The 25,360-nt window shown below is 42.9% G+C and overlaps 1 protein-coding gene across 1 annotated transcript in view; it reads left to right on the top strand.

Annotated features, from left to right (window-relative positions):
- The first annotated feature begins 5,245 nt into the window (after positions 1-5,245).
- The window catches only part of LOC126234508 (proto-oncogene tyrosine-protein kinase receptor Ret-like), a 141,164-nt gene continuing 121,049 nt past the window's right edge, over positions 5,246-25,360 (top strand). Inside the window, exons 1-2 of the mRNA XM_049943202.1 lie at positions 5,246-5,462; positions 18,323-18,520. Of these exons, the coding sequence (XP_049799159.1) occupies positions 5,284-5,462; positions 18,323-18,520 (377 nt within the window). The 5' untranslated portion in view covers positions 5,246-5,283. The remainder of the gene's footprint in view (positions 5,463-18,322; positions 18,521-25,360) is intronic.

Here is a 25,360-nt window from a genome sequence, read left to right on the forward strand (position 1 = left end):
ACATATTACACTTGTCTACATTGAGATTCAATTGCCAAGTAAGTACTACCGCTCACTTTACATATAGCGTGACATGTAATGCTCACCGATGTTGTAATGCTTTTAGTAACAATGTAAACGTCAAAAAATAGAAAATAAAGTATCAATGACTCGTTGACATCGCTCGTCGGCGACTGCGACCTTCCTATACTGCCGTATGATGTAATAATCTTTAGTGTTTACACAGACCTCTTGTGAGTGAAAAATTCTTGAAAGCGTTTGTTATTCGTAATAATTGACTTTCGAAATAACAAACCAAAAGAGCAATTCTATTCGACACCTGACACAATACAAAAATCTGAGAAATTGTTGGATGTGTTGGTTTGCTTATTAAAACTCTTATATTTACGTGGCTAACATCTAATATTACGTACCATAAACGGAAAATGCACTTTCACGAGCCGAAGTATCAGTTTTATCAATTAAACTAAAAATACTCTACGTCACGTAAGCATGAATTGAACGAAAATGAAACTCATTAGTCCACGCTTAGCTACAACAGAAACCAATATTCTCGTCTTAGTTCTTTCAAAAATATTGCCCCCACCCTCTTCACACCTCCATGGCCGCGGTTGACTAACTGTAGATGGGTCGCACTAGTGTCGTTATGAAACAAGTTTAACCCTTTGTTGCCTGACGGTACTTAAAAGTACCAGTAAGTTTTGACTCTCATCATTTTCTCGTGGTGCAGTTTCATGATCTGAGAGCCTGTCGGTACGTAACAGTAATTCTGCTCTACTGTTTCATAGATGTTATTGTGCAATACATAGATCTCTCTGGCAATCAGAGCTTGAAATTGTTTTTCGCGCGCTGCTGTGAAAACAGAAGATTGTATGTGCTTGTTTCCATGGTATTGCCTGAATTTGTGCGGAATTTATTGAAACTCCCGTTGAGTTTTCCATTGTACGTACTTACCTTCTTTGTTGTTTTATAGTAGTTTGAAGCATTACGTCACAAGTGATTGTGATAAAGCGGAAAATATAAGGCGGACTTATTAGTACCGTCAGGTTTTGCGAACACTTTATTGTAGCAACAATGCGTTACCTCTCACTAGTTGTTCTGTCCACTTTTTCTCACACAGAAATCCGTAAATACATTTGCCTGTGTAACAATAAGAACAAACAGGAAAGGTTTATGGGGGAATTTACCTAAAGAAAAATGTGTAAATCAAATCACAGAGATTCATCTTTGAACCTAACAGTATTTCAATGGAAGGAAAATAAAGTAGTGTATTTTGCGTCAAACTTTCATGGCACTGAACAGAGAGTAGTGACAAGAAAACAGAAAGATGGAACTAGTATGACTATACCATGTCCAGTTATTGTATGTGATTACAATAAAAACATGGGTGGTGTGGATCATGCAGACAGATTACGTTCAACTTATGGTCTTGGCAAGTGATCAAAGAAATGTTGGCACCGTCTCTTCTGGGGAGCAATAGAAATTGTTTTTGTCAATGCTTACGTCATTTTCAGTGATCTACATGGGGCACTGCCACTGCTGGAATTCAGGCGTGCTGTGGCACTAGGGCTAATGAATGAACAGCAAGTGCCAAATCTCAAAAAGAGAAACTCTGGTAATGATGAAATAACTCTCCCAAAGAGAAGGAAGGATAACTTTTCTGTTCCGAAGGATGTACGTCTTGGCAACCGAGGAAACCATTTTGTAGTGTTGTAAAAGAGGACGATGCGAAATGTGTGCGAAAAATAAAATTCAGTCGAGACCACATTCCCAATGTAGTACATGTATTGTGCTGCAATGAGAAAAAGAAGTTTCCTACCATTTCATGAGGTATCACTAAATATGTGATATGTATGTACTGTCAAAAATGTATAGCTAAGTTACTATGTATTGTGAAGTTGCTCTAGAATATATTTATGCGAAATTAAAAAAAAAATTCAGATTTATCATATTTCTGTTAATTAATATTCTAATGTAAAAATATTTAATATTTATGTGGAATAAAGTACAAGTTGTAAAAATTGGAGCATTTTTCTGCGCGTGTTGTGATTCTGTCCATGGAGTCTGACGGTACTTCTGAGTACCAGGAGGAAAAAAAATTGTGAAAAATAAAATAAAATTTTACAAAAAATCCTACCGTCATTTGAGGGCACAATAGCATAAATTCTGCAAAGAAAATGTTAAAAAGTAAATTTTTTCTTACGTTAGGAAACAAAGGGTTAAATGACGAAAAAGTATTGACAGTGACAATAAGTAGCCCGCTTCTCCATGATCGAAGGTCGATATTGTGTCTTTAACATCAATGTCATGACGTTTGAAAGACTTCATTTTCGATGCTGAAACATAAATTTTTAAACTCCCAACATCGACAACATTGATATTTTCTAAATATCATCAACCATCGACAACCTTAAGTGGCTCGTAGAAGGTCAATAATATTGTGGTTTGGAATGCTGACGATATCGATGCTGCTGCTGTGGTGATTTGCTCTACTCGTAAATTGCTCCAAGCAGAAGAAAAGATTTCCATGGCTTTAAATTTACCAGTGCAGTTTCACCTTAAAGTATTTGAGACGGTTATGGCAACGCGTCATACGATAATACATACATTAACCGCTTGTATTCGGGTAGGTGATGTATACCACACACACATATATATCTATATATGTTTTATTCTTAATTTTGCATTAATTAACTTTTTAAAACATCGTCTTCCGTAGTCTTTTCTCGTATTTTCTGAGCAATAAATCATACGATTCATTCTTAAAATTTCTATTTCTGTACTCACCTGCCCTAACATCCCACAATGATGACAATCATTTATACATTTAAATGCACGCTAATCATAACACTCTTTCGTCTTCTTTCGAACACCTTTTCAACATCAGAACAACAAATAAGGGTGCGCACAATGATATCCGCAAGGATATTGTGAATAACAATATTTCCGGGCAACGCAGCATACTTCAAAAGTTTTTGATGTTCTCAATATTATTGCGGAACCTCTCAGTCTCACACCTCAGCGTTCACTATTAGTGGACTTCAGGAAATGTTGTGCAGCATTACTAGCCGTCTAAGGCAGCATTTACCAAACAGTGTTCTGCGGAACGCTCGTGTTCCGTGGGAAGTGAATAAGTGCTCGGAAAAACCATCGCTTTGAACATTTGAAATAAATATTAACTTTAACTTATTTTTTAAAAACATTATTATAATACCTGTGTTATCAGTTACGATTTAAAACTGAAGTATTCTCACAGGATGTGGCGGACAGTGCACAGTGACCAATTTTCGTCCAAAGCGCTGGACGAGTTCATTCGTTTGTTCGAAACGGAAGGCCAACATTATTTGGTAGCTTTCGGCCGGTTGGTGATGCTGCGCTGACAGAATCGTTTTTACAGAAATTGTCTGGTTTAAAAAAAAAACTGTTTCTGGGTTGCTTACAGCTTTATATGTCAGCCTCATTACGACGTGCCCATCATTTCGTTAACGATCATAGTTATTGTGATATTTACATTTAAGTAAGACACTCGACGAAATTCGAAAAAGTGTGCAACGAAAATAGAACTCAATATGATTTGGCGTTTGGCACATATTAGATTGTATTTTGCTGCATATGAAATTTAGTTAAGATTTTGAATTTGTCTTTAGACTTAGGTGGAGGTCTCTATCTCGAGAAAATTGATTGTATGTAGCGTACTCATTTGCTATAGCGTTTCCCCTGCGGTAACGTCAGAATAAAATATCTGTAACACTCCTCATACACCATTTCAGATGTCGAAGAGAGTTTTGGAAAAGATAGCATGGAAGAGAAGAGTATTTTGCCATATAGCTACTGTATTGTGTATTTAAACCTGAGACATAGAAACGACGGAGAGCCCTTGTCCCACTGTAGCCCTCAGTGGTTAACAGGCTACAGCAGTCCATCCACCCCCTACCCCTCCACCACCCCACACCGAACCAGGGTTACTGTGCGGTTCGGCCCACAGTGGACCCCCTCTCCCCCTCCCCCTCCCTCCCCCTCCGGGAACGTCTCATACCAGACTAGTGTAACCTCAAATGTTTGTGTGGTACAGTAATTATGGTGTACGCATACGATGAGACAGTGGTTGCGCAGCGGTAGCCGACATAGTGTAACTGACGCGAAATAAGGGTAACCAGCTCGCATTTGCCGAGGTAGGTGGAAAACCGCCTTAAAAACCATCCATAGGCTGGTCGGCAAACCTGATCACGATTCGTGCCGGAGACCAGCACGCCTTCCCGATCGGGAAGCAGCGCGTTAGACCGCGCGGCTAACGTGGCGTGCATAAAACTATTACGTGAAACTTCTTTATCTGTCCTATTATTTACGGATTATTATCTTAGTCTTATTATCTATATATTTTTTCGATGAAAGAATGTAATTTTTAAGGGACATCGATAATTGGTTAAATATCATAAATGAAGACATTAAACGCTTATTTTCGTACCGAGGATATGCTTTTTCATAAGCTACTGACCTTACTGTCCTTACTTAATAAACTTAGTAAACCACTGTTTCAGAATTCTGGTGCAATTACGTCTGCACAATATATTAGTGACGTAAACTCCTCTGTATTTTGCCAAAGAAGCAAATTTTAACACGGTATCAAGACCAATGTAGGTTTTATTCAAAATTTGCCACTCATGACACTTCTCTGAAAGTTAGACGAAAATAAATCACTGCTTTTGTTGCATTTTCAGCGTTTCTTTTTTTTTTTTTAGATACTAACCAAAACAGAGGTAGCAGCAGATCTTTTTGGATGGTTACCAAGCATGTGTGAGTATGGAGAGGTTCCACTTAATATTTACAACAAATGTGAGCCTAGGTTTCAGTTTAGAACAGCAGTACTCCTCCAGCCCTCGACTTCTACCAAGCATGTGTGAGTATGGAGAGGTTCCACTTAATATTTACAACAAATGTGAGCCTAGGTTTCAGTTTAGAACAGCAGTACTCCTCCAGCCCTCGACTTCTCACTTATAGCACGCTGGCCACCTACCCATAACCCCACCACTACCAATCGTCCCAAGCTCTGCTATTCCGGGCACTCTACTGGTTGCGTGCTGCGCGCTGCGGGTTGCCGGCCGGCGCCTGCCTGCCCAGCGCCTCCTGCGGCGCTGCCTGGACCGCTGAGCAGCGGCGCCCTCGTGTGTTGCGCAGGCGGACGCCGAGGTGCGGCTGAACGTGGCGGGCCCGCAGCCGGCGGCGCAGCGCGGCGCGCCTCCCGCCGTCTCCTACCCCGGCGAGGCGACGCTGCTCAGCGGCGCCATGCCGTACAGCCGCGTGGCGCAGCCGGACCGCATGGCGGAACTCGACAGAGCCAGCGGACTCGTCTTCCAGCTGGCCGAAGTGTCGCCGCCCGTCCACCCCTTCGCCGTCACTCCAGTCGGCGGGATCCTCTACCTCAAGGGCCACAAGCAGCTGGATCCTAATGTCACGCTCTACAAGTAAGCACACCCTGGTAAATCGTCGCGACCAGTCACTCATGCTCAAATTTTCGAGTGCATGTCGGTAACAACCGTCGCCATGGCGGAGGAGCCGGTCGTTATAGCCAAAGACTTAACGACCTACAATCACTCCTAGATGAGATAGCAACTGAAACTCAGGTAGGAAAGCGAAAGTTTTGAGATGGTCCTTTACAAAATATTTTAATCTGATCAATTACTTTGTATGTAAAATTTTGGAAAACATATACAGGGTGGACCATTGATAGTGACTGGGCCAAATATCTCACGAAATAAGCATCAAACGAAAAAACTACAAAGAACAAAACTCGTCTAGCTTGAAGGGGGAAACCAGATGGCTTTGTGGTTGGCCCGCTAGATGGCGCTGCCATAGGTCAAACGGATATCAACTGCGTTTTTTTAAATAGGAACCCCCATTTTTTATTACACATTCGTTTTTTGTAGTTTTTCCGTTTGACGCTTATTTCGTGAGATATTTGGCCCGGTCATGATCTATGGACCATCCTGTATATTTTTTCTACTTAATTATTCTACTTGATTCAATAAATGTTCTTCATTTTTCAGTTAAATTTATTCCAAAAATTATAAGTCTCAGCAGTAGATGTCACTTTTCGTAGTGGATGTCATATTTAATATTTTTAGTTTCAGGACCGCAGTTGCACATGAGTATCAAAAAATGTTCAAATGTTTGTGAAATCTTATGGGACTTAACTGCTAAGGTCATCAGTCCCTAAGCTTACACACTACTTAACCTAAATTATCCTAAGGACAAACACACACACCCATGCCCCAGGGAGGACTCGAACCTCCGCCGGGACCAGCCGCTCAGTCCAAGACTGCAGCGCCCCAGACCGCTCGGCTAATCCCGCGCGGCACATGAGTATCTCCTTCAAAATTATATCGTGAGTAAAAGTCAACAACAACTAGCGAAATTTGCATTTTTAATTTTTTTTAGGTTCGGCATAAAGACGCCCTCCCTCTTTCCTTGGTAGTACAAGTAACTGAAAATGTGTTGATACTCCTAAGAGTGTGTTGAAAGATATTTTCGAGTAGTGAACCCTGCTAACAGAGTGTGTTGAAAGATATTTTCGTGTAGTGAACCCTGCTAACACATCAGGACCTCTTTAAAAGATTATGCTTCATATAAGCTGATAACAGTTAACGAAGTCAGTTAGCTTGTTAGATTTTTTTGGTTGGCGTAACCTACGACCCTGCCCCCATCCCACCTTGGTTACGAGCATTATGAAAAATGCGTTGGTATTGCTAGGTTTAACTCTCATACCACTGATAAGATGAGTGAAATAGGTATTAGTGTCAATGGCGTTGAGAAATAGTTGAAGTCCTTAAAACTGAACAAGGATTCATGGCCCGATCAAATCCCTATGAGATTCTATACTGAATTTGCGAGTGAGTAGCCCCTCTTTTAACTGTAACCCATCGTAAACACCTCGAACAAAAAACCGTGACCGGTAGTTGGAAGAAAGCACAGCCATTTACAAGAAGCGTAGTAGAAGTGATCCACAAAACTTCCGTCCAATATCCTTGACATCGATTTGTTGTAGAGCCTTAGACCATGTTTTGAGCTCAAACATAATGAAATGCAACGAACAGAATGACCTCCTCCCTGCCAACGAACACGGATTCAGAAATCATCGATCATGTGGAATCCAACTTACACTTTCTTTCATATGAGATACTGAAAGCTTTGGATAAAGGGCAATGAAATATTTTTTGATTTCCGAAAAGCATTTGACTTAGTACTGCATCTACTTTTATTGTCATGTAGGGTATCAAGCGAAATTTGTGAGCTGAGGATTCTTTGGTAGGGAGGACACAGTACGTTATCTTGGATGGAGAGTCATCAACAAATGTCGAAGCAACTTAAGGTGTGCCCCAGAGAGGAGTGTTGGGGCACTCGCCGTTAACACTCTATATTAATGACCTTGTGGACAATATTAATAGTAACTTCAAAATAATGCAGATGATACAGTTATCTATAACGAAGTACTGTTTGAAAGGAGCTGCATAAATATCTAGTCAGATCTTCATAATATTTCAATGGGGTGCAAAGATTGGCATCTTGCTTTGAATGTTCTTATACGTAAATTTATGCGCTTTACAAAACACAAAAACGTAGTATCTCCCAACTATAACGTCACTGAGTATCGGATGGAAAGGGGCAACTCCTACCTGGTTGCAGCAATTTTTACGCATATGAAATGGAATTGGCACATAGGCTCATGTCGTAGACTTCGGTTTATTAGTAGAATACTGGGGAGGTGCAATCAGTCTTCAAATGAGATTGCTTATAAATTACTCGTGCGACCCATCCTTCAATATTGTTTAAGGATGTGGGACCCGTACCAAAGAGGGCTAACAGACGATACTGAACGTATACAGAGAAGGGCAGCACGAATAGTCACAGGTTTGTTGGAAACATAGGAGAAGTTCACATAGACGCTGGAGAAACTGAATTGGCAGATACTTTAAGATAGATGTAAACAATCCCGAGAAAACCTACTTATAAAGTTTCAAGAAGCGGCTTTAAATTATGACTGGAATATTCTGCAGCCCCCTTACGTATCGCTCCCATAGCGATAGTGAGAACAATATTAATTTAATTACAGCACGCAAGAGGCGTTTAAACAACTATTTTATTCAAATGAATCGAACAGGAAATAACCCTAATAACTGATAAAATAAGACGTATCCTTAGCCATACAGTTCAGTGGTTTTCAGAGTATGGATGTAGATATAAATGTAAATATCTTCCGGTTTGAGAGGAAGAATGCTTCTGAATCTATTAATTTCTCCCCCTTCACCAGTTAATTCACGAATTTCTAATCTCTCTGGTAACTCCGCTAAACGTACGTAGGAGAAAGGACTGTGTACCTGAGTCTTCTTGAAACGTACGCTCTGGAAATTCGAACATTAAACCTCTCCGTGAGACTCACTGCCTCCATTGTAACGCTCCTGCGCAGAGTATACGAACCTGTGACACAAGCGCGTCGCTCTGCGTTGGACCTTGTCTATATCTTTTATAAATCCTACTTGGTAAGGATCCCAGACTGATGACTAACAATAATCGTGAATCAATCGAGCAAGTGCTTTGTAAACCATTTCTCCCGTGTAACAATTACAGTTCCAATAAATCTCTGACTGGTATCCGCTTTTCCCAGTATTTATTGGTCAAACTCTCTAGAAATTACACAATGGATTATTATCCCAATTTCCATAGCAAAGCGAAGAGCTGTAAATGGTCAAATTGGGTATCAAACAGATCAGCGTGTGGTCTAGTACTTCAAAGCAATATTTAGTTACTTGAAAGTAAACAAATTTAAAAAAAGCTTAATTAGTGATTTGAGGAAAACTTTTGTCCGAACTTTCACAGAAAAATGAAGAATATGAAATGGCCAAATGAGGTTTCAAATTTACCAGCGTGAGATCTAATTTCACGAAAAAATATTTAATTGCTTGAAAGTAATCAGGGTTAGTACAGAAAACTTAGTTAGCGGCTTGAGGGAAAACCGTAATATTCCACTACCAATTGCTGCTAGCTATGTAAATGAAGTGTCAAGAAGTTCATCTCTTCAAGGCTTAGCTATTTTATGGATAAACACTTACGTTTGTGTGATTTTCACTGTCAACAAATGAGTGAGCGAAGCGAAAACACAAGTTACTAGAAACTACACAATGGATTTTTGTCTGAATTTTCATAACCAAACGAAGAGTGGGAAGCGGGATACCAAACTGACCAGCGTAAGCTCTAGTTTTGCAAAAAGTGGGTTAAATTGCTTGAAAGTAATCAGGGTAATTAAGAACAATTTAACTAGTAATTTAAAGGAATTTTATGACCGCATTCTCATACCCTTTGAAGAGCGAGAAATGGAGAAATGAGGAATCAGATTGACCAGCAAGAGATACACTTCTGCAAAACAAATATTTTGTTGCTTGAAAATAATCAGCGTAATAAATACACCGACAAAAATATCGCAAAACTAAAAAGTAATGAATGTAGAGTGATGAAATTTCGTGAATACATTTTTGTCTGGATAACACATTTAAGTGATTAACATTGCAAGATCACAGGTTAATGTATGCACGAGATACACCATTGCAAATTTGAACTGGAGGTACATTAATAACCGATGTAACCGCCAGAATGTTGAATGCAGGCGTGCAAACATACATGCATTGTGTCATACAGGTGCTGGGTGTCAGTTTGTGGGATGGAGTTCCATGCCTGTTGCACTTGGCCGGTCAGTACAGGGACGGTTAATGCTGTTTGTGGATGACGTTGGAGTTGTCCGGTGATGTCCCATATGTGTTCGATTGGAGACAGATCTGGTGATCAACCGGGTCACGGCAACACGTAGACACTTCGTAGAGCATGTTGGATTAAAACAGTGGTATGTGGGGGAGCGTTACTCTTTTGAAAATCGCCCCTAGAATGCTATTTAGGTATGGCAGCACAAGAGGTCTAATCACCAAACTAACGCACACTTTTGCAGTCAGTGTGCGTGAGATAACCACGAGAGTGCTCCTGCTGTCATACTTAATCGCACCCCAGGTCACAACTCCAGGCTAGGTCCAGTGTGTCTAGCACAAAGAGAGATTGGTTGCAGATCCTCAACTGCCCTTCTTTTAATCAACAATCGACTATCACTGGCACCCAAGCAGGACCAGCTTTCATCAGAAAATGCAACGGATCTCCACCCTGTCCCCCGATGAACTCTCGCTTGACACCACTGAAGTTGCAAACGGCGGTGGTTTGGGATCAGTGGAACGGACGCTTCAGTTGGTCTGCCTCGAAACTGTCCTTGAAGTAACCTAATTGTAACTGTTCGTTGTTGCACTACGTAGAACACGGTCTTATCACAGATCATCAACATTAAAATTCGTTTTCTGAATGAGAAAACGAGATCTTGTAATAGGGCTACGAGAAGCTGGATGTTCTTTCTGCGATACTGCAGAAAGACTTGGTAGGAACGTAGCCACTGTACATTATTACTAGCAGCGGGCCGGCCGAAGTGGCCGTGCGGTTAAAGGCGCTGCAGTCTGGAACCGCAAGACCGCAACGGTCGCAGGTTCGAATCCTGCTTCGGGCATGGATGTTTGTGATGTCCTTAGGTTAGTTAGGTTTAACTAGTTCTAAGTTCTAGGGGACTAATGACCTCAGAAGTTGAGTCCCATAGTGCTCAGAGCCATTTGAACCATTTTTGAACTAGCAGCGGCGTTCACGGAAATATACGGTCGCAAGAAAACCGGGCTCTGGACAGCCACGTGGCACTACTGAGAAGGGACACCATCGTTTTCGGCGTATGGCTCTGACGCATCATACTGCATCCGCAGTAGCAATTTTAGCAGCTTTAGGCTCCACAGTGACACAGCAAACTGGTACAAGTCATTTACTTCAAGGACATCTCTCGCACCGATGCAGTACCAACTTTCATTAGAAAACGCAACAGACCTCCACCCTACTCTCCAGGGCGCTCTCGGTTGACACCATTGAAGTCGTAAATGGCCGTAGTTTGGTACAGCCATACGGCGAAGACGATGGTCTTCCCTCTCGGTAGTGCCACGTGGCCGTCCGGGGCCCAGTTTTCTTTCGACCGTACATTCTCTTGACCACCGCTGCCAGCAGTCGAGTACAGTGGCTACATTCCTGCCAAATCTTTCTGCAGTACCGCGGAAGGAACATCCAGCTTCTCGTAGCCCTTTTACACGACCTCGTTCAAACTCACTGATGTATTGGTAATGGCGTCTTTCTCGCCTTAAAAGCATTCTTAAGCGACATCAACTCACCACGTCCAATTTCAAAGATAACTAACGTTCACGGCCGTGTATTTAAAGCAAACTCAATTTGTATCCTTACGGCGGGACTACTAGCGCCACTCTTATGTGACTGGTACGAAATCTGAATTGATGCCATCTTTCAGATGTAGAAACACGTCTACCAACTTCCGTTTATGTCGCACAACTCCTTCTTCGAGTTGCGATTCTTTTCCGTCTGTGTATATTTCATGCTTCCTGTACAAAAACTGAAACTAAAAAATATTGGAAACAAATATCGTTCAAACGTTTTGTGAAATGATTTACCTAAAAGTAAGAAAGCCGCTCGGTATAGGGCACCTTGCCACGGTTCGCGCGGCTCCCCCAATCGGAAGTTCGAGTCCTCCCTCGGGTATGGGTGCGTGTGTTGTTCTTAGAGTAAGTTACTTTACGTTAGATTTAGTAGTGTGTAAGCTGAGGGACCGATGACCTCACCAGTTTCGTAGCATAGGAACTTACCACATATCTCAAAAAAAAGTAAGAAATAAAATACACTCCTGGAAATTGAAATAAGAACACCGTGAATTCATTGTCCCAGGAAGGGGAAACTTTATTGACACATTCCTGGGGTCAGATACATCACATGATCACACTGACAGAACCACAGGCACATAGACACAGGCAACAGAGCATGCACAATGTCGGCACTAGTACAGTGTATATCCACCTTTCGCAGCAATGCAGGCTGCTATTCTCCCATGGAGACGATCGTAGAGATGCTGGATGTAGTCCTGTGGAACGGCTTGCCATGCCATTTCCACCTGGCGCCTCAGTTGGACCAGCGTTCGTGCTGGACGTGCAGACCGCGTGAGACGACGCTTCATCCAGTCCCAAACATGCTCAATGGGGGACAGATCCGGAGATCTTGCTGGCCAGGGTAGTTGACTTACACCTTCTAGAGCACGTTGGGTGGCACGGGATACGTGCGGACGTGCATTGTCCTGTTGGAACAGCAAGTTCCCTTGCCGGTCTAGGAATGGTAGAACGATGGGTTCGATGACGGTTTGGATGTACCGTGCACTATTCAGTGTCCCCTCGACGATCACCAGTGGTGTACGGCCAGTGTAGGAGATCGCTCCCCACACCATGATGCCGGGTGTTGGCCCTGTGTGCCTCGGTCGTATGCAGTCCTGATTGTGGCGCTCACCTGCACGGCGCCAAACACGCATACGACCATCATTGGCACCAAGGCAGAAGCGACTCTCATCGCTGAAGACGACACGTCTCCATTCGTCCCTCCATTCACGCCTGTCGCGACACCACTGGAGGCGGGCTGCACGATGTTGGGGCGTGAGCGGAAGACGGCCTAACGGTGTGCGGGACCGTAGCCCAGCTTCATAGAGACGGTTGCGAATGGTCCTCGCCGATACCCCAGGAGCAACAGTGTCCCTAATTTGCTGGGAAGTGGCGGTGCGGTCCCCTACGGCACTGCGTAGGATCCTACGGTCTTGGCGTGCATCCGTGCGTTGCTGCGGTCCGGTCCCAGGTCGACGGACACGTGCACCTTCCGCCGACCACTGGCGACAACATCGATGTACTGTGGAGACCTCACGCCCCACGTGTTGAGCAATTCGGCGGTACGTCCACCCGGCCTCCCGCATGCCCACTATACGCCCTCGCTCAAAGTCCGTCAACTGCACATACGGTTCACGTCCACGCTGTCGCGGCATGCTACCAGTGTTAAAGACTGCGATGGAGCTCCGTATGCCACGGCAAACTGGCTGACACTGACGGCGGCGGTGCACAAATGCTGCGCAGCTAGCGCCATTCGACGGCCAACACCGCGGTTCCTGGTGTGTCCGCTGTGCCGTGCGTGTGATCATTGCTTGTACAGCCCTCTCGCAGTGTCCGGAGCAAGTATGGTGGGTCTGACACACCGGTGTCAATGTGTTCTTTTTTCCATTTCCAGGAGTGTAGATAAGATAAACATCTGACACGACTTTGCAAAATGCGCGACGTCACGTGCAGAAAATAATGTGCCAGTTGAGAACTAATGAAAATACCGTGTTTGACTCAGAATTTTAGCGAGAATTACAGGTATGGGGTTTGGTGAGTTACGTAGTCCCACAGACAAATATTCTCTAGTACTGGTGAAACATTGAATTTTAGATTCTCGATCCGCACCTCATGTGTTGTACACTATTTCGAGTATCGTTAGAAGGGCGTCAGATCTTGTTCTTACATTTACAAAAACTATTTCACAAAACATTTCATCGGTTCTTTTTTTTAAAGGTGTTTTTTCTAAGTTGTCATTAGGAAGCACCGGATGATTACTCCTAGATGTTTTACGGCACTTATTGTTTCCAGTGATCAGTCGCCAATAGCCTAATCGGACAGTGATACTGGCCTGTTTATAAGCAATACGTTCCCCTGGCATTTCGCTACAGATTTTGGCGTTGCAACCTTGCTATAGACAGCAGCACCGTTCGCAGATAACCTCCTCGAGCTTCCATCGCAATCCACTAGATCATTAAAATAAAAATTGTGCTTTCGTTTCTATCGCAGGAGATGTATTATATATGTAACACCAACATTAATTCCGTCTGAATTTTCGTTTTCTGTTTTCTCCACATATTAAAGTTTCGATATAGCCTACTTTTTACGCAAGTAAACGGAAAAAACTTGCAAAATGAAACTATCAGTTTCCAACGTAATATAGACCTTTTGCTACGTTACAGATCAGCCTGTCACCACAAGTTCCATTTAGTATTCACACTCGTTGACTCCGCCGTCTGCAAACCAAGCTGTCACCTTCCAGTCTAACCTCGACCTCGGGCTACGTTACAGATCAGTCTGTTACCACAACGTAGAGTTCGTCTTTGAGTCGAAATCGTTAGTGGAAATATGTTTATATATCAATAGAAAAGGAACATCTGTAAGCGACAAAAGCAGAAGCAACCGTACCACGCAAATAATTCATATCATATCGTCACCGCAACAAATACTCGTATTTCAGACGAAATCAGTAACAACATTTCAATATAAAAGCTGCAAATGTGCTATTTATATGTAACTTATACAATGCAAATTAACAACAGAAACGTTAATGAGCTACAAAACTAGAGTGTGAAGGAAAGTCCGTCCTTAAAATGGGATTAATTCGCGTGTTAAGATCTTAAAGACATATCCGACTAGTAACGCTATCCATTGGCTAGGAAACACTCCCCTCCAATTAGGTACCTCCAATTTAATGCGGAAAAGCGTTCGCAAAGTCTGTTCTACACCGCGAACAAGCACAGCACGTGGAAAGCCGTTCGTATAGTTTGGCGGCACAGCCCACACGCAATGAGCAGAGATAACTCGCCACACTTTCCTTGTTGCTAGTTTCCAACATGTAAGACTTGTAAGCTCTCAGGACAAAAAAATTAGTCAGCCCCTGGAGGCGTTTCGCAGACACTGTGTAACGCTGTCCGTAGCATTGAAGTTGGCTTAAATTTGGCGAAGAAGAGAGCCCACATGTTACTTCGGGTAAGCCATTTGTAGTTGAAACCACACAGTGGTGATTACATTCTAGAGAGCTACCATCAACCGTGGTTCCTAGCACTCCCATAATTGAGTGTACCGTGAATATCAGAAATCCGGTAAAACATCAAATCTCCGACATCTCTGCGACCGGAAAACGTTCCTACAAGAACGGGACCAACGATGACTGAAGAGAATCGTTCAACGTGACAGAAGTGCAACCCTTTCGCAAACTAATGCAGATTGCATTGCTGGGCCATCAACAAGTCTCAGGTTGCAAACCATTCAACGAAACATCATCGATATGGGCTTTAGGAGTCGAAGGCCCACTCGTGTACCCTTGATGACTGCACGACAAAAAGCTTTACGCCTCGCCTGGGCCGCCGACACCGACATTGCACCATTGATGACTTGAAACATGTTGCGTGGTCGGATCAGTCTCGTTTCAAATTTTATCGAGCGGATGGACGTGTAGGGTATGGAGACAACCTCATGAACCCATCGACCCTGCATGTCAGCAGGGGACTGTTCAAGCTAGTGGAAGCTCTGTAATGGTGTGGGGCATATGGAGTTGGAGTGATATGAGACCCCTGATACGTCTAGACACGAGTTTGACAGGTGACACGTACGTAAGCATTCTGTCTGATCACCTGCATCCATTCATGTACATTGTGCATTCAAACGGACTTGGGCAATTCCAGCAGGGCAATGCGGCACCCCATACGTCCAGAATAGCTACAGAGTGGCTCCAGGAACACTCTTCTGAGTTTAAACACTTCCGCTGGCCACAAAAGTCCCCACACACGAACATTATAGAGCATATCTCGGATGCCTTACAACGTGCTTTTCAGAAGAGATCTCCACCGCTCGTACTCTTGCGGATTTGTGGACAGCCGTACAGGATTTATGGTCCATGCCACGTCTACATCTACATACATCTACATACATACTCCACAATTCACCATACGGTGCGTGGCGGAGGGTACCTCGTAGCACAACTAGCATCTTCTCTCCCTGTTCCACTCCCAAACAAAACGAGAGAAAAATGACTGTCTATATGCCTATGTACGAGCCTAATCTCTCTTATCTTATCTTTGTGGTCTTTCCGCGAAATATAAGTTGGCGGCAGTAAAATTGTACTGTATTTAGCTTCAAATGCTGGTTCTCTAAATTTCCTCAGTAGCGATTCACGAAAAGAACGCCTCCTTTCCTCCAAAGAATCCCACCCGAGTTCCTGAAGCATTTCCGTAACACTCGCGTGATGATCATACCTACCAGTAACAAATCTAGCAGCCCTCCTCTGAATTGCTTGTATGTCCTCCCTCAATCCGACCTGATAGGGATCCCAAACGCTCGAGCAGTACTCAAGAATAGGTCGTATTAGTGTTTTATAAGCGGTCTCCTTTACAGATGAACCACATCTTCCCAAAATTCTACCAATTAACCTCTAACATTCTGCGTGGTGTGTGTTTGTTCTATATCGTGTCTCCCTACCACTTTCGCGTAACGACGCTCTGAGCGTGTTTTTTAGGGAATTGACTAGTTTGAACCTGGGACCTGTTGCTGGTAAGGAGACGCCAGACGACACATGACATGTAGAATTCAAAAGAGTTCAGTGAGACTAGCGATGATATAACCAAATACTTAATGATTTCAGCGTCAGCTCCACTGCACTCCCTGTAAAAGAATCTTAATACTAACTAAATTTAGTGGAAGGGGTTCAAGGCTTTCCTATTTTTAGTTAGCTGGTAAAATAACGTCGAAAAAGCAGTTAAGTTTACCCTTGGAAATTTTATTCTACTCACAAAACATCGTTTATAAATTGCACTATTGATAAAAGGAAATATTTTAATACAGGATGGTAAGAACCAACTGCGTTCAACAAAAATGTGAACGAATATTCCCTGAAAGGGTTTCCAAGTTCTACAATGGATCGAAGGATGACCTATGCCATATCACATCTATAATCTAGGTTTAAATTAAGTTTCACAAAAAAGCAAATTATCAAAATGGTCTACAGTGACCCTCAATTATCTTTAATTACTTATCTAACTTGTCGTAAATTACAGTGGCTGATGTGGCTTCTCAAGAACTATATAACAGGAAAATCATCGCGTTTCAGATTTTTACTTCAAGTGGCAAATGTGAACACCATGAGCTTTAATTGACGATCGACACTAGAATTACGCAAAAAGGGGATGTAACAGATGAGACTTCTGCAGTTCTGAGTGAAGCCTTATACGCTCAAAACTGCGGCATCGCGTGCGTTCATTACCTTGTCGGTGTTCGTCAGGGGGCGGCGGGCAGCACAGCTCCGCTCACCTCGCCGTCTCCGAAGCAACTCCTCTAACTTCTCCTTACTACAATTTACCGAAGTTGGTTTAAAAAAGAAAACTATCTGGCTGTGTTTTCATTTGACCAATCAGGGTCTCAATGTTAACCTTAAGCTCCGCCTACAAAAATTCTGTCTGTCCAATGAGAAACGTTATACTTTTCGTGGTGGGGCAATGTTTTTAAAGTTTGCAACGTAACAGAGACGCGAAAAAGTCTCACGCTAAAACTTGCAGCTGGTGTGGTCCTTTTAGCGTTATCGTAAGATCTATACTGTTCTTCTGGAGGGCTCTATCTTTTAACATGGGCTGGGGGTGGTCCTGATATAACAGAGACGCGAAAAAGTCACACGCTAAAACTTGCGGGTGGTGTGGTCCTAGCGGTTAGCTGGCGACGTGGGTGTCCGTCCGTCCCTTACCATAAGGCCTTCCAGCTTAACACGGTTCTGCTCTTGGCTTCTCGTTTCTCCCCTCGGAACTGCGTCTGTCTCACAGTGGGAAGGTATGACGTGCATTTAGGCATTCTTGTGTTAGTCTGTGGTATTCCATTTGCTCTCTCATTACTCGTATTACTTTGGTTAATTTAATGTCACGATTTATATGGAGCTATCTGACATACTACTGGATTTGCTTATCATGTCAGGGTTTTCATGGAAGGTGTTGGATTTGTCTGACACCTTACAAACCGAAGACGACTATCCGCCTCCTCCCACAACTGCCATTACATGCTTGACCCACTTCATAGCGCACTGCAATGTTACGCCCAAATATGACCTGTTGTTGCCGGCCGCTGTGGCCGAGCAGTTCTAGGCGCTTCAGTCCGGAACGGCGCTGCTCCTACGGTCGCAGGTTCTAATCCTGCCTCGGGCATGGATGTGTGTGATGTCCTTAGGTTAGTTAGGTTTAAGTAGTTCTAAGTTCTAGGGGACTGATGGCCTCAGATGTTACGTCCCCTGGTGCTTAGAGCCATTTTGAACCACGTCGTGTTGCGGCGCTTCTGCGTGCTCGTGGGGGCTCTGCACTATATTAGACAGGTGTACAATTTTTTTTGGCTCTTCAGTGTATTATCAAGTTATTTTTCTCCATAATGTGTGCTAGATATCACAAAGAAGATCACTATAAATGCGCCAAACGCCAAAAACGTTGACGCAGTATCTGTGCTTGCATTCATTTAATGCGATGTAGCCGTTGGGTGACACAGTGTGTGGGACGTTGCAGTGTGACGGTGACGTGGGGGTCCAGAGGCTCCGAGGGCCGTGCCGGCATCAGGGTGCGCGTGCTGGAAGGCGCCTCCGAAGCCTGCCAGGCGGGCAGCAGGAAGCGCCGGCCGTGCGCCAACATGGAGTCCCTGGCCGACTGCAACGCCTTCTGCGGCCTCGGCACGGGTGCGCACAACGTCACCGTCAACCACGTGCAGTGAGTACACCACGCGCTGCCGTCCCACCCTCACTGACGAGGAGAACACCGAAAGCGGCACAACGCGACTTCCCAGAAACTTCGTTCAGTGGAAAAGGGGCCAAATTAAGCGAAGACGTGTCTCGGCTTATCTGTAGATACTCGATCGTTTCTGAGAAAACGACGGACAAAGTTTTCGAGCCTTTCGGTGAATAAACAGTTCAACCGAAGCGGTGGCCCAATTTTTAGTGATCGTAATTTTTATTTTTTGTTTTCATTTATCTTAGAAGCTAGACTAAGATAAGGCAAACCTACGTTTCTAGCATTTGTAGACTTAGAGAAATCTTTTGACAATGTTGACTGGAATACTATCTTTCAAATTCTGAAGGTGGCAGGGGTAAAATACAGGAAGCGAAAGGCTATTTACAATTTGAACTGAAGTCAGATGGCAGTTATAAGAGTCGACGGACATGAAAGGGAAGCAGTGGTTGGAAAGGGAGTGAGACAGGGTTGTAGCCTATCCCCCATGTTATTCAATCAGTATATTGAGCAAGCAGTAAAGGATACAAGAGAAAAAATCGGACTAGATATAAAAATCCATGGAGAAGAAATAAAAACTTTGAGGTTTGCCGATGACATTGTAATTCTGTCAGAGACAGCAAAGGACTTGGAAGAGCAGTTGAACGGAATCGATAGTGTCTTGAAAGGAGGATATAAGATGAACATCAACAAAAGCAAAACAAGAATAATGGAATGTAGTCAATTATGTCAGGTGATGCTGAGGGACTTAGATGAGGAAATGAGACACTTAAAGTAGTAAAGCAGTTTTGCTATTTTGGGAGGAAAATAACTGATGATGGTCGAAGTAGAGAGGATATAAAATGTAGACTGTCATTGGTAAGGAAAGCGTTTCTGAGGACGAGTAATTTGTTAACATTGAGTATAGATTTAAGTGTCAGGAAGTCGTTTATGAAAGCATTCGTATGGAGTGTAGCCATGTATGGAAGTGAAACATGGGCGATAAATAGTTTGGACAAGAAGAGAATAGAAGCTTTCGAAATGTGGTGCTACAGAAGAATGGTGAAGATTGGATGGGTAGATCACATAACTAATGAGGAGGTATTGAATAGAATTGGGGAGTAGAGGAGTTTGTGGCACAATTTGACTATAAGAAGGGATCGGTTGGTAGGACATGTTCTAAGGCATCAAGGGATCACCAATTTAGTATTGAAGGGCAGCTTGGAGGGTGAAAATCGTAGAGGGAGACCAAGAGATGAATACACTAAGCAGATTCAAAAGGATGTAAGTTGCAGTAGGTACTGGGAGATGAAGAAGCTTGCACAGGATAGAGTAGCATGGAGAGCTGCATCAAACCAGTCTGGACTGAAGACCACAACAACAACATCTCCCCACGTCTGCAGAAGATTACTACAGGAACGTTTCCAATATATATCGAAAGAACGTTGTCCCTATTCCTCTATTAGTTGTTTGTCTGGTGAATTAACAAAAAAAATAACTGTATGAGAAAATTATTTGAAAATATTTTAATGAAATTTCTGGTGTATCTTGATTCATATTCAGTTGCAAGAGCCAGTTTTCGGTTAGCTGATTCGTTGTGCATTGTTTGCCGCGAAATTATTGACAACGTGTGAAGTCACCAGCAATGTTAAAGTCGTTTCTTTCCCTAGTACCAAGAAATGTCACTGTGGGAACCCTACATTCACACGATATTCATGGTGTCCAGAATTTCTATGTTTTAAAGGATTCTACGGTCAGTGTCGTCCAAGGGAATTCACAAAATCTTCCTCAAGAACAAACATAAGAATAATATATAAGACTTAAATATAAGATATGAGAATTTAAAAAGACTGTAACCTCCAAGAATACCATTATCAGATGTATTATCTAATAAATATATGGCATTTCTTATGAGACACAGTTGTAATTTTACAATCAATATAGCGCCCTTGTATCCTTTAACTTGAAAAGAAACAATCGTTTAGAAATCTTTTACGTGCATGGGCAGAGAAATGAACAAAAATAAATAAAAACAATAGTCGGGTTACGAATTCCTGAGCGCCAAACTGAGAGGCCGCAATGCTAGCTACGGGCCCCCCATTTCGGCGCTAAAAGTCACATAAAGTACCTCGAAAATTTCGACGGTCCTTTTCTCAGGAATGTCGGGTACCTACGGATAAGTCGAGACACGTGTTCGTTTATTTTGACTCCTCTTCCACTGAACAAAGTTTCCAGAAAATCTGGTTATGGCACATGCTATATTCTCGTCGTTAGTCGTCAATGAGCAACCTCTGAATGAGCGAATTTCTCTGAATGACTGGGTATAAAAAATTCATTAATGGAGTTATATTCATAGTCTGATCCAGTATTATTTCTCTTGCACAAGTCGTGACTTTTCCTAAGGTATTTTACGTTTCTATATCAGACAAAGAGCAATTAGTTTTAACATTAATTTGAGGCGTATCCTGTAATCTCCTTTTAGACATAATTTCGATGCCCTATTGGAGTGGATTATTACTTTTATGTGTAGCATTTTTGGGAAAAGAGCCTGAAACTGATCCTAACCATTTTATCGTTGTATTATTCGCCTCTACGTCATTTAAAGATGTTTAGGACTGTATGCATGTTTCTGCACAAGAAACACTGGACTACAGTTGTATTCATGAATCAGATAGATGGTCATATCCGTAGCCCCTCCACACCACAGTTGAAGCGCCCACCACTAATTGGCTCTGCAGCCGACGAAAAAACCAAGATGGTGGTTGCAGAAAATTCAGTAATGCGACATGGTGCTGCGAGAAATTCAAAAGATTAAAATGGTGTTAGTGTGGAATTAAAAAAGTGCAACATGGTGAGGGTTAGAGTTTCAAAAATCCAGAATGTCATTCGTGAGAAATTTTAATACTTGCAAAATGACATTGCTGAGAAAATTTTAAAACATTCAGAAAGGCTTTGTTAGAAAATTTAACAGAATCTAAGATGGTGGATCTGGTCAATCTGTGCTAGCGGTCATTATAACGCAATGGTTAAAAGTAATGGAATGATCTGCAATATTTATCAGGATTTTTACGTCAAATAACATACCTATCAGCTCACAGTCACACACACAGCATAAAAAAATGTAAGCTTCGGTTTCATTGTGTAAATATGCATCATTCATCACACACACACAGACACACAAACACACACACACACACACACACAAAGAGCGCGCGCGCGCTCGCGCATACCTGAATTTTCCAAAATTCTGATGAGTATTCTCTCTTACAGTATTAACAACAACAAAAACACATAGCACCTGCAATTCTGCGTCACCAGTAAATTTCATATCTCTGTAAATGTTAAGCATCACGTGTGAGCATTCATACTTTAATCTGCGAACCACATTTTGTGTACAGAACAATGGACCATCACATTAAATACCAGTATTTCCACATGTCACAATGTTATTTCCACATCTAAAATACTACCACATGTGGCCATAAAATAACGTGCTAAGCAGACAGCTTTCATTTTTAGTCCTCAATGCGGCTATGTACAAAAACGCACCCGACCGAAGCCTATAACTTCTCAAAACGCACAGTGGCTAAAATATTATGATAAGCAGTGAATTCTTAAATTAATTGCCATAATGCTAACTCCGCGTCTAAATTATTCTATAACTGTACAAAACATTTGTAGCATGCTAAGCAGCCAGTTGACATATCATCATAGGCCTAAATCAGAGTATGAACAAAAACAAACTTGAACAAGCACTATTTAAAATAGTGGTAAGAATAGGGGTAAGAAGATAATAACAGACAGGAGAAGATAATACATATACATACACACACATAAGAAGATAATAACACACACAATGTTTATGTCATGTGTTACTATGCTGTCTTCACCTCTAAAGTATCATAGATTTACATGAAGTTATGTAAGTCATAGTAGAAAGATCAAACTATGAACAACTGACATTTTTACAAGTTTGTCAGTAGTGCATCATTTCACCAAGTATCATTTTAAGAGAAAAAAGTACTGCGTTTGTTCTATACTAGAGAAATATAATAGATGATGTTGACAGGGTAATACTGTTTTAACTACATTTGATCTTGGACTATTCGAGGTTATACACAGAAAAGAACTTTCGAGGAAGGCTGCTACATTTACTGATTGGACCTATGGTGCCATGACTCTGTGAATCGTTTACAGTCTTTATTTACCATAGTCAGCTACTAAATAATATCAAAATCTAATCGTAATACTCTGAATACAAGATGTGAATACATAACAAACAAAAAGACAAACGAACAGACTAAGCAACATTTTAGCGTGGAAGAAGACGTTTTCATGATGTCTTTATTGGTTTGTATCCTTGAAACTGTATATTTTCGTACTACTCAACTCGGTATCCCTTCAACTGCATATTTTGATTATACGTAAATATGACTTCCTAATGCTCTGAATGCAAGATGTAAACACATAATGTGGCCAAAGGAAATGATGAGCAAACTTCCGTACACACAGAGAACAGTTAGCTATTTCGAATATCAGACCTTTGCAACAAAAATCTCTGATCGGTGAACAACAATTCGATCTCTGCACCACAGTAAAATTATTCATCAAAATATGTAAGATTTCGAGTACTAAATATACATGGTCAATTGTCATAACTTAACTTTTCTATGAGAATGTGTGAGACACAAGGAAATTTGTGGCAAGGTGAATACGTACACTTAGTCAGCAAGCTCTCAGACGAGGCAAGACTTTTCTAAACTTAGGAGGCACAACCGGAAGTGGCGTATTGGTTAGACTTGCTGACATCTGGGCATGTGCACTGACGCCATCTCCAAGTTTGACATGAATTGTAAGGCAAAAGAAAACAGCGCCCAACGAAGGAATTATCCGATGGGATGGGAATGGGTAGATGTGATGTAGATGTACAGAGAAACAATTGCTTACAGTTTCAGAAAAATTGAATAATTCATTCAAGAGAAAGAGCTTCACAAACTGCACGAGTCAGTTACGCGATGGTCCGCCTTTGGCCCTTTTGCGGGCAGTTTTTCGGCTTGGTATTGACTGACAGAGTTGTTGGATGTCGTCCTGAGAAATATCGTGCCAAATTGCGACTGACAGCCGCTGTGGCCGAGCGATTCTACGCGCTTCAGTCCGGAACCGCGCTGCTGCTACGGTCGCAGGTTCGAATCCTGCAACGAACATGGATGTGTGTGCTGTCCTTAGGTTAGTTTTAAGTAGTTCTAAGCCTAGGGGACTGATGACCTCAGATGTAAAGTCCCATAGTGTTTAGAGCCATTTGAACCAAACTGCGACTGGCGCATTAGATCGTCAAAACCCTGTGCTGGTCGGTCTTGTCCACAGTGCTCCAAACGTTCTCAACTGGGGAGAGATCCGGCGACCTTGCTGACCAAGGTAGGATTTCGCTAGCAAGAAGACAAGCAGTATAAACTTTCGCGCTGTGCTGGCGGGCATCATATTGCCGAAATGTAAGCCCAGGATGGCTTGCCATGAAGAGCAACATGACGGGGTGTATGTAGAATATCGTCCACGTACCGCTGTGGCACTGATGACAACCAAAGGCGTTGTGCTGTAAAAGCAAATGGCATGCCGGACTATCACTCATGGCTGTCGGGCCTTACGGTGGACGACAGTGTGGTTGGTATCCCACCACTGTCCGTGGCATCTCCAGACACGTCTTCGGCATGGAATCTCATTGACTGGAGTAGAATTGTCTTAGTGGTGAGTCTCGGTTCGAACTGAGCCAGATGACCAGCGAAGGCGCGTCTAGCGTTTTATTATCATTATTTAAACTCTAGGCAGCGCACCCGGATAGCCACGCCCGTTAGCACACTGTTTCCAGGACTCTGGGTGCAGCGCCGATCATGGTCGATTCCGTCCACCGAATTAACGATGGGGTCCGGTGTGCTGGCGATCATGGGTGTGGTTTTTAAGTCATTTCCCACATCGGACTAGACAACTATCGGACAGGTACCCACGTCGAGTCTCAGTTACAGGATTCGCAAACAATATGAAACTTTTAACGCTAGACGCAACAGATGGGGTGTACACAATCCATCCTTGTGATGGCTGGGGAGTGGGCGGGGGGGGGGGGGGGGAGGTGGCGACTGGAAGGTCCAGATCCAGAACAAGATTCCCACCCTGTGATACACGATTCTTCTAGCTTCTAGGGAAAAGAAGATATGGTAATTCAAAAAAAAATGGCTCTGAGCACTATGGGACTCAACATCTTAGGTCATCAGTCCCCTAGAACTTAGAACTACTTAAACCTAACTAACCTAAGGACATCACACACATCCATGCCCAAGGCAGGATTCGAACCTGCGACCGCAGCGGCCGCGCGGTTCCAGACTGTAGCGACTAGAACCGCAAGGCCACACCGGCCGGCGGTAATTAAAATCCCAGTCATCTGCGTCACGTTAAACGTGGTGACGAAGGCAAATTATATTTTCGGGAGGGGATGAAGGACGGCATAAAAAGTTGCGACCCCCTCCGCCGCCGCCCCACAACCGTAACCTGGATCCTGGCGTAAGACGTGATGTTCGCAAAAGCACTCGTTTCTGAGCGTCCACGGCGGCGAGGTGTCTAGCGGTGTGCAGGCGGCGCACGAAGGTATTGCGGGTTGCCGCGTGCCACTAATGCACGGTTTGGGAGAAACGCAAACAGCCCGGCGTTTAGATATAGACACTTCCCAGTTTTTGGGACATAATTGGTACTCACTGCAACGATTAATGAGATAACCAGTCCAATGAAATGTTACAGATTCTGTTCCTAGTTCTACGTGGACATTTATAGCACTACTAACTATCGTTAACGTATGGC

This window comes from Schistocerca nitens, chromosome 2 (assembly GCF_023898315.1).
Source record: "Schistocerca nitens isolate TAMUIC-IGC-003100 chromosome 2, iqSchNite1.1, whole genome shotgun sequence".
Taxonomy (NCBI): Eukaryota; Metazoa; Arthropoda; class Insecta; order Orthoptera; family Acrididae; genus Schistocerca; species Schistocerca nitens.